Here is a 10,992-nt window from a genome sequence, read left to right as displayed (position 1 = left end):
GCAACTTTCTCTCCCCAAAATTTGAAAAACATGGGTATAAGGGACCCTAAAATTAGATTTTTTAAAAAATCCAAATTTGGCATTTTTAATCGATAAAATGTCCCCTCATCATATGTAACCCCCAAAAGTAGTTTTTCAAGGTCATTTTCAGTCAATAACTACCTCATTGGTGTAGCCATATTTGGTAGTGATGCGAGTGAACACACTAGGACCACCCGGGGCACTTTTTTCCTCTTTAGGAGGTTTTTTCCCCCATGCTAGTATACACCCCATCTTGGGGTATACTTATCATCTTTGCACATGCGCATTCCTACAACCTTGCTTCTCCACTATGTGTGTGTGTGTGTGTGTGTGTGCGTGCGCGCGCGCATTCCTGCGACCTTGTTTCTAACATTTGAGATCAGAGCATACGCTCCTCGCCCATGTTTGCTGCGGCCTACTCTTCAGTTGAGTTTCCCGTTTTCTTGAATCGGATCAAGGAGGCCTTTTGGGAGAAGAAAGAGGACCTGGAAGTGTGTAGTACTTTGTATTGTAGTTTCGTAGTCAGATTTTTTTTCCAAGCGCGTTTTGGGGACCATTCACATGGTTTTTGGTTTTTTGCAGATATCTTCAGGGACCAAATTTGCACTATACTTCATTAGATTCTAGAGTAATATTTTCAGATTTACTACATACAGGTGAGCAAATACATGTGAAAGCATCATTAGACACTTACCACACCAGATCTTATCTACGAGCTACACTTCTCATAGCGACATCAATCTCTACATCTTACGAGTAAAATTTCTACTCACTTTACTTTGCATTTCTCTCATACACCTTGTAGGTCTCCATTGTCAGTGTGGCCACCTTAGTTACATCAAAGGATCACTTAGCATTTTCAGGTTGCATGGTTACGTGCTTGGGTATTATTAAAAATGGCATGCATGTATTTTCGATGTTATGGAATTAACTACTCGTTATGATCCTATATGATGCAGCATGTTTGGTAACCAAAGGGCTATGTAATGTTGTGGTTAGTACTGAGAAACGTCTTGGTTCCTCTGATGAACATGCTACAGAAAGCACATCTTCATACATAGACTCAGTTTCACATGGTACATTACCATAGGATAACATATCTCCTACATAAGAATAAACAAAGTGGGATGGAAGAGATGTGTAGGCACATGCATTACTTTATTTGTCAATCAAGAAGAGGACTATCATTCCTCACATTCGGTCATGTAGGATTGCTAAACTTCTTGGGATGTACTTGCACCATTGTAGCATGTACGTAATGAAGCACATGTTACTTATCCACGCAAACAATTAGAATAAGAGAATATGAATGAGGGAGACTCCATGGAAAGTTTTCTTATAAAAACCAAGGATTTTTAGGTGCAGTTGGCCAGTGTTGATGGTGTATATCCTGATAGTTCATTGTTGTCTACTATCTTGAATACATTGTTGGACTCGCATCAAAGTTTTTCTTCTACCAAAGGCAATCCAAATGTCTTGAAGTTTGAGGAGTTCCTTTATGTGATCTTGCAAGAAGAGTAATCCAGGAAAAACAGATATGTCATGTGTACAAGAGATTAGGCTTTTGCTGCCAGTTAACAAAGAGGCAAAAGTAAATCATTTCCTCAGGATAGTTACAAGACAAAATCAGAGTCATCGGGCAAGCCTCAAAGACGACAAGCCAAAGAAAAAGAGCTAATGCAACTATTGCAAAAAAAACTTGGTCAGTACATTAATGAGTGTAAGAAGTGGCTATAGAAGTAGAAAAAGAAAGACTTAGGTATGGCTATAGCCGATGCATTAATATCTAATGTAGAAAACAACGAATCTGTAAACTATGCACATGATGATTGGGATCTCATTGTGAAATGTAGTTTTGACCCTTCGTATAAGGATGTACGCATGGCTGCACATGTGTGGTATTTTGATAGTGGTGCTAATAAACATATTACTTCTCGTCTCGCAATTTGTTCTCACCACTTGAATTTACTCCACAAGGAAACACGATTGCATGTGCAAATAACTCCTCATATCATATAAAAGGCGTTGGTAAAATTGTTCTCACTTCTGCTACTGCAAATGGTGGAACAATAATGCTCTCAGATGTATTATATATACCAAGGATTAAGAAGAACTTGCTATCTATCTCTTCCATTACTAAGGTTGGCTTAATGGTTCACTTTGTGGATGACAGATGTATTGTTCATGATTGCAGTGACAGTAATACAATTGTTGCTTTTGGTACTTTGTCTCATTATTAATGGTGAAGAATCTTCTGTGCAGAAAGCTTCATGTTCCACCTCCAAAGGGGTTGACATAAGTTTACAGTCGGTCATCCCAAATGCTTCGAGAATCTCCCAAGCATACTTCTGCTGTGATATGAAGCTCTTGCCTGGCTCCTATACTAGACCTCAATCCTCATACAAAAATGCATAAGGCCCAAGTCTGTCATTTCAAACTCACAGCTCAGCATATCCATTACGTGCTACCAGATCATTTCTTCATTATAACCTATGATGTCTAAGTCATCTACATATACAGGATAACCAAAGCAATCATGCCATGCCTTTTTAGACAATACAAGTTAGCATCAAAAGCACTTCTAGTAAACACAATCTTTTTGAAAAATTGGTTTATCATGTGATAACATGTCCTTGGCGGTTGTTTTCAACCTGTACAATGTGTCTTAACCATAAAGTTGATAAGACTTTGACTCTTGAGACTGTATCCAAGAAAGATACAGTTCTTGCTTTTAGCGTCAAGCTTCTTTCTAGATGCATCTGGTATATACATATAACATTCATAGCCAAATGTTTTAAAATGAGACACTAAAGGTTTCTTACCAAAGTAGGCCTCTTGTGGTGTGATACCCTTAAGCGTCTTTGTATAGATCCGATTGAGAATGTAGACTAATGTCCTTACTATTTTAGCCTTAAAAGTGTCTTGTAACCCTTTTCCTCTTAGCATGCATCGAGCAATCTCCATGACGGTCCGATTACAGAGTTTTACAACACCGTTTTGTTGAGGTGTGTGAACTGTTTGTGAGTTGGCACTTGATGCCATTTTGCTTGTAGTAGCTACTGAATTTCTCCTCTCGATCTGTAGTATAGAACTTTTGCACCTTCTTTCCTATCTAGTAGTAGTAGCTATTGAATTTTGTTGAAAGGAATTCTCCTCTCGATCTGTAGTATAGAACTTTTGCACCTTCTTTCTTGTCTAATTCTCCACAAGCTTATGCCATTATTTAAAGTTTCCAAAGGCTTCAACCTTATCCCAAATGAAATAAACCCACTAGAGGAGGCTTTTCCCTATTGTTGCTCTCCTATGTAAATGCCTTACGCTCATGCAACAAGCCTTACATGGCTCTTGCAGTTCTGAAAATGTAAGCAAATTAGCTACCATTCTCTTTTTCTCCTTCAGTATTGCAAATCCGATGTGACCAAATCGGTCTTGCCAAAGCCTACTCATGCTCTTATCTACAGTTGCTATAAGGGCACTTAGCTTATACAAATTGTTGTGCCTTACTCATTTGTCGACTAACTTGCCAACAACATGTAGAATTTTAGCTTTGTATTCTTGAAGCATACTTTAAGCCCATGATCTGTCATCACATAGCAAACATGTTCCTCTTGATTTGAGAAATATAGAACATGTCTTGATAGCTTCTTCTCTTATCATGTAGCTGCACGAAGAGAGATGGTTCCAGACCCTTTGGTTGGACATTTAGCATTATTCTTAATAACAACACTGATGGGTTCCTATAGAGGCTTCCAAGAACTATACTAGCCCTTTTTATTGGTCATGTGTCATGATGCTCCATTATCCAAAATCCATGAATCATCAACAAATGGAGCCTGCTAAGAAAATGACCATAGCTCTTCTGGCACGACCCAAAGATCACGCTTGGTCTTGGCATTGTTAATTAAATCCTTTCCTTCTATGAAGACTTTAAGATGCCGTTCTTCTCGTCAGCCTTCTTCTTTCTGCATTCTTTAATAGCATGACCCTTCTAGTCATAGTAATAGCAGCTCCCTTGAAACTTCTTTTTCTTTGGCTTCTTCTTCTTGTCATTAGAAAATGCCATGCATTTACCTTTAGTATTAGCTAAAAATGTAGCATCATCGCGCCACCATCACGGGTCTTCAGCCACATCTCCTCCTCAAGCAACATAGCACTAAATTCATCAAATGATAGAGGTGGTACTCCAAGCTGAGTGTTTATTAGTGCCGTAACCAAGCCATCATACTTTTGTTGTTGGGGAAGATACACCTCTGGGCTAGTTCCTCACACTGGTCTTTGTAATCCCCACAACAATAATTTGATCCTATAGATTTTTGATGTGTGTGATAAATGCTTTAGTAGTAGCTTCTCCTTGAACAAACTTCTCAGCAGTAAGCTAATTCTCTAGTTTTGAATCCTAGTTTGATTTCGAGTCTCATATGGATTCCTTAGTATAGTATAGGTCTCTATTAATGCCTTAGTTACGTGTTGAATATCAAAGTAAGAACATAATCACTTCTATTGGTGATGATGGTATAAAGTGCATCAGCATTGCGTCTCTTCCATGCTCGAAAAAGTGTAGCATCTAGTGGAAGTGTGTTCACACTGTTGTTGGGGTTGAGGGCTCCCACTGGTTTTGCATCCATTTCCAGAACAGTTTTAGAAGCTCATAAGCATCTAGAATGGCATTGATTTTGAATTTCCAAAGAGTGTAGTTTGTCCCATCAAGCTTGCCTTTTGTGAAGACTGGTGGATGAATGCGCAGGACTGGTGCAACAGTAATAGCAGGTAGCAGTTGAGATAGAAGCCATCACTCCTAGTACTTTATGCAAAGAAAGACTATACTTTATGCACTATTTTTGCTACAAGCACCTAAGCTCTGATACCATATAAGAATATAGTACAATAAAGTGGCAACAAAAAATGATGGGTGGACAAGCTATGCATTTAATAAGGTTGGGTGCACTTGAATAATGTTGATTATCTTAAGCCTTAGCCCATGGGCTTGAAGGCCAAGTTTAGAATACACAAACAATTTTTGTTTATGCTTTAGCGATATTCTTAGGCACGTAAACATTTTTGGCTATTGTTTGTTATGTATTTTTTTCAACCACCTTTTCTTTCAACCACCTTTTCTTTTGTTTTCTTTCAATCAACTTTTCTTCCTAGCAATGCTAGGTTTAGGGCTTGTGTGTCTCCGCCACATGATGTCGTGGCTTTTTCTAGGTCTCAAGTTACTCTTCATCAATGGGTCCTCATGCAATGGATCTTGTTGTGGTGTTATTTATCTTTAATTTGAACTTCTTTCTCCTCAAGATCTAAATCTATTCTCATGCTTGAAACTAGAAACCATACTACTTTAATGGCATGTGTCAATCCTAAATGTTTTTGCCTTGTGCTAGTGGCAAGAATCTGAGCATCATCTATCCCAACTGCCTTCACCTATGCTCATTTACTTGAACAACCAATTGCTATTTTCACATAGCATTTTTCAAAATGTTGTTACGCTAGTACTCACTTCAATGGAAATCTCATTCCAACCAATTGGATGATTAGATATTTGGTGTGCATCATGAGTTTTGCAAAATTTCCTTGCATTGTCATATTAGTTGAGAAATGTCCTATTATTATGTTTGCTAGCCATCAATGGCTCTTTTTCATTATCTTGAAGCATCTCCAAAGAGTTCCATCATTGTAATATTAAGATAGATAATGTGCCATCAATTGATATGGATCCACTTTCTTAATGACCGTAAGTGCCCCTAATGGTAATAAATCATGGCTCGACATTCAATTGGACAAATACTCTGCTTTTTTCGTTATTAACTTGGTAATTAATATCTCATTCGGAGGCATGTTGCAAGGCTGTTAGCCTTGCAGTGTTAACTGTGCCACTGAAGGTGCGAGGATACCTTTGTCGTGGTGTTTTCCAACTATGCCAAAATGAGCACAATTTGGAAATTGCTTACAATATGTGCCCTTAAGCTAAGGTGTAACTTCAAAAGTTTGGCAACTAATCTACTATTTTTGATTACAACACACACCCACCATCGGACAAGTTACAAGGACATCTCCACTGTAGCTAGCGCCATAACCTTGTAGTAGCGAGCACAATTTGAACCCATTACCTTGGAGAATAACACAATTGCCGTGTATGTGGTCTCACACACACAAAATAAGCACATTCTCAAGCGACCGTGAACTCTATTGGCATGAAAAGTGAAAAGTTGTATGTAGGTGTCTGGCCATGGGCGACATGTAAGTTTACAGAATACTGCTTAAGTTGCCTGTAACGAGCTCAAGATGCGATATCTCAATCAGCTAAGCCTTGTCCTTTGCATGGTCTGTTATGTCTTTGCTACGTCATAATAATGTAGAGGCCCATGGAGGAGCAAGGGCTTCTCCTTTCCAAAGATTCTCTTTACAGCCTGCTGCAGGGTTGCATCAGAACTAAAGACTTGGCATGTGGTAGACGATTGCATACTCATTTGATCTTCAATGGCCTCGACACCTCTGCCCACTTTGGGGATCACCTCATCAGGCTGTTTGCCTCATGTGGTAAGCTCTTAGAAGCAAACCTTGTCTTTCACAAAATCATGGACCCAAGTGTATACACATGGAATGCCATCATCTCAGCACATGCCCAGCTTGGAGAAGCCAAAGGGGCCCTTCGCTTGTTCTATGATATGGAAGAGAAACATAATGTCAATCCTGATCAGATCACCTTCTTATGCATCCTAAAAACTTGTAGTGACAGCAGAACTGCCCTTGAGCAAGTCCGGCTTATTCACGACTGGGTTATCCATGGTGGACTCGAAGCTGATGTGGCACTCGGAAGCACCTTCGTTGATGTTTATGCCAAGTCCGGGAGCATGGATGAGGCACATAAGGTGTTCAATGGATTACCAAACCGGAATGTGGTGTCGTGGGGTGCAATGATTTCGGTTTGTGCTCAGCATAAGCAAGATCATTTTGCTCTAGAGCTTTTTGAAAAAATGCAACAAGAGGGCATCAAGCCAGGCAGGGTTGTGTTTCTGGGCACTTTGAAAGCTTGTGGTCACACAAGAGCCATAGATCAGGGCAGGCTGACACATCATCAGATCGTCAAAAGTGGGCTTCATTCAGAGCAGAGTATTGGAAACAGCCTAATTGACATGTATGCCAAATGTAAGAGCTTAGAAGAAGCCCGCTCGGTATTTGACACAATGCAAAGCCGGGATGTGGTCTCATGGAGTGCGATGCTAGCAGGATATGTTGAGAATGGGCACAGTTCCTCTGCCCTTGACCTTTTTGGCCAAGGGAAACTTGAGGGAATTGAGCCAGACAAGGTAATGTTTCTCTGCATTTTGAAAGCATGCAGCAGCACTGGATCCATAGACAAGGGTATCATGTTACACAAACAGATACAATGCAATGGTCTTGAATCGGATGCGGTTGTTGGAAATGCTCTCGTGGACATGTATGCAAAATGTGGGAGTGTTGAGCATGCTCGTGCAGTGTTTGACAAAATGCCTGTCCGACAGATGGTATCATGGGGTGCAATGATATCAGGATATGCCCAGCTTGGATATGGGATTTTTGCTCTTGAACTTTTCAAGGAAATGCAACATCAGGGGATTGAACCGAATGATGTCGTGTTTTTGGGCGCCTTAAAGGCATGCGGCAGCATAGGATCCATAGGGCAGGGCAGATTGATACATGAACATTTAGTGCGAAGCAGACTCGAGTCAGATCTGGTGGTGGGAAATGCTGTTATTGACATGTATGTGAAATCTGGGAGCTTAGAGGAGGCCAATAGAATTTTTACAAAAATGCTTATACGAGATGTGGTGTCTTGGGGTGGGATGATCACTGGATATGCTCAGTGTGGCTATTATGAGGTGGCTGGGCATTATCTTGAAGAGATGGTAGCAGAAGGCGTGAAGCCAGATGATCAGATATTTACTACCATTCTCACGGCCTGCAGCCATGCTGGTCTTCTGGAAGAAGGCCGTCACTATTTCAAACTAATGAGGCTTTGTGGCATCACACCTGGTGTTGTACACTTCAATTGTATGATTGACCTGCTAAGCCGAGCTGGACAATTGAGTGAGGCTGAAAACTTACTGCAAAGCATGCCAGCTGGTCCTGACGCGGTTGGATGGATGTCTTTACTTACTAACTGTAGAACCTACGGGCACACACAGCTAGGAAAACAGAGTTATGGGGAAGTCATGCAAGCTGATCCCAGATATGCTTCTAGCTATGCCCTCATCTCGAACATTTATGCTAATGCGTATATGTGGGAGCATGCCTTCAAGACTGAAGATCTTAGAGTCTGCAAGGGTGTCATGAAAAAGCCAGGAAGGGCTTGGATAGAGGTTGATAATAAAGCATATGAGTTTATTGTTGGAGAGCAAAGCCATCCACAAAGTGATGACATTTTCACAACGCTAAGGAGACTGGGTCGGCCGATGAAGAAGGAAGGATACTTGCCTCTCTCTGATTCATCACTAGAGGCAGTAACATAGAAGGTGCAGGCCTCAGCCTTTGATGCCCCTGTTTGTCGTCTAGGTCCTTAAAGGATTTTTACTCACTTAATCATGGCATAGCTAAGTGCTGAACAGTGCAGAAAAATGATATTTGTTGCTGCTTAGTATGCTTGCTACTTTGTGAGATTGGGTGGCACTTAACATCACTGTTGCAAGAGCGCAGCTCAGACAGCTCATTCATTGCAAGGTATCTGATGCAGGTTCTGTAACTGAGTGCAAATTTCCTTGGAGAGTCCCACTGTTTATGGGATAAAGCAACTCCAGGCACATGTCAAGGAAGGCCCATCACACAAAGGGGTATACAGGACAATCACAGACCAGCTGTACCGCCTGCCTTGAACACAGCCAGTAGAGAGAGAAAAACAACCTGCTGTCGACCAGTAATGAAGGTGTCCAGCAAAGAGAGAACAACACTGCAGGCGGCCAGTTTTAAGGGCGACTAGTGATGAAAGGAAACAGTGCTGCTGTCGGCCAGATATGTCTGATCAGAGCGACCGGGCTTCTTGGGCATCCATCTTATGGCATCATAAGGCTCTTCTGAACTATTCTAGGCCTAGGATCTAGGATAGTCCATTGTTTTTGTACCACCAAATGTGGGGATTTTCACAAAAATTAACCCCAACGCAAAAACAACACCCCCCCCCCCCCCCGCGGCAGCTGCGGCGCCCCACAAAGCCAAGTGTGGAACAAATTGCCACAAACAGTGCAGGAAAATGATGTTTGTTGCTGCTTAGAATGCCGGCTTCCTGCGAGATTGAATGGCATTCGACATCACTTTTGCAAGAGGGCTGCTCAGACAGTTTATTCATGGACAAGGGATCTGACACAGCTTCCATAAGTGAGTGCGAATTTTCATGGAGAGTCCCAATGTTTATGGGATGAATTAACGGCAGGCATGCATCAAGGCTGAAGGACCAAAATAATACTTTGTGAAGGGGGCATAGACAGGACAATCACAAACCACCAATCAAATTTTTTCTAAGACCAAATGTGGGGGTTGTCACGAGAGAGCCGTCCCCCCAACACCCAGGACCCCCCGCCCTCTCCTTGCCAACACCACAAACACCACCACCACAACGCCCATGAAGCCAATGTGGGATAAGATTGTTAGCATTATTCATCTCCTGGTAGTGTGCCCAAGTTGTGTATCAGGGGTGCCGAGATTTATCCCGGGCAGCACCATATTTTTCCCTCTACTTAGGGCCCTTGGTTGTAGGGTTGGCCACCCATTTTCACATGTTTATTTTGTCCAGTCATGGGTCTTTTTTAGAGCAAGTCGGCTAGCTCCAATAGGGGCTATATAAGGCCAGGTTCTTACTCATTTGTAGACATCTTGACAGGGGCTTCCAGGCCCGGGTCCTCCCTCAGGGGAGTTGCTCATCATGCCCTCACTTACGGGGACCACCCCTTGCACAGGGCTGTTTGTATCATTGTTGCTTCATCATTTTTCTGTCTTTGTGCCTATGTCTCACGCTTTCTGCTGCGCACTTTTGACATGGTATCAGAGCATGGGGTTGAGACTCTTCTACAGAAGGTGTTCTGGTGTTTTTTCTGAGAGAGAAGGATTTTGTAACGTGCGGAAGCTCTGGGAGTCTTCTTTCAGCCCTAAACACTCTTGGAAAACCATCTGATGCAAAAACGCAGATATAGAGAGAGTAGAGAGAGAGAGTAGAGAGAGAGAGAGAGAGAGAAGTGCTGGAAATTCAGTATATTCTATGGTACAAAAAGGTACCTAAATCTGCAGCCATGGGCTGCCTTACATAAAAAGGTGGTAACTCACCGAAACAGTCCCCTATGGGACCCCTAATGACTCACACCCCTAGTGGGAGTGAATGAATACAACATGGAGCACTTGGCCCTATTTATAGGCCTTTCCAAGCTTGGTCAACTGGCCGACTGCTGGTCGGCCAATTCCACGACCATCTTTTCCTTCAACGCTACCCGACTGGTCCTGATGCATGCGCTTTTCATCTGCCTTGTCTTCTGGTACAGCCGACCACTCCAGTGTGCAGCCGACAGCCATCTGGTCTTCAATTTGCTCTCCATGCCTGTCTCCAGTCTACACTGCCACAAGTGCTCTGTGCTCTATCACCCTGGTTCTACTCTTTATCTGGTTGCCTTTTCTGGATCTAGCCCTGAGAATGTCCATGGCATCTATGATGTACATGACATCCCCCTCTGCTAAACTTGATGACGGGATTCCAACCTGCTCTTGGATGACTGTCATCATCCCAATCCTGTCCCGAAGTCCCTCCGTCATCGTCCATCCCTGGCAACCCTTTTTCTCTGAAAACCCGGCCTGTTCTCCAACCCACTCTGTCGCTGACGAAGATCTATGCATCTGGTTTCCTCTAGTCCACAATCCATTCCTGCCTTGACTCTGAACACTGTCTTGGTCTTCTTTCCTAAGAAATGAGTCTGACACTCTCACATCACCCTTGGAGGATCAACCTCCCTTGGG

At 42.3% G+C, this 10,992-nt stretch overlaps 1 protein-coding gene across 1 annotated transcript; it reads left to right on the top strand.

The window, feature by feature from the left end:
- Positions 1 to 6,191: 6,191 nt before the first annotated feature.
- Positions 6,192 to 9,961, top strand: LOC147630775 (pentatricopeptide repeat-containing protein At4g39530-like). Its single transcript, XM_086810761.1, has one exon. It carries the CDS (start codon positions 6,384 to 6,386, stop codon positions 8,508 to 8,510), a length of 2,127 nt encoding a protein of 708 aa, XP_086666887.1. The 5' UTR covers positions 6,192 to 6,383; the 3' UTR covers positions 8,511 to 9,961.
- The last annotated feature ends 1,031 nt before the right edge of the window (positions 9,962 to 10,992 follow it).

Source organism: Cibotium barometz, chromosome 16 (genome assembly GCF_041138505.1).
Source record: "Cibotium barometz isolate CiBa-2024 chromosome 16, ASM4113850v1, whole genome shotgun sequence".
NCBI lineage: Eukaryota > Viridiplantae > Streptophyta > Polypodiopsida > Cyatheales > Cibotiaceae > Cibotium > Cibotium barometz.
Note: the sequence above shows the minus strand (reverse complement) of the source record. Positions and strands in the feature narration are given on the sequence as shown.

What these genes read in the sequence shown, in the direction of transcription:
- LOC147630775 (XM_086810761.1), top strand. Translation starts at nt 6,384, where the DNA reads ATGGAGGAGCAAGGGCTTCTCCTTTCCAAAGATTCTCTTTACAGCCTG.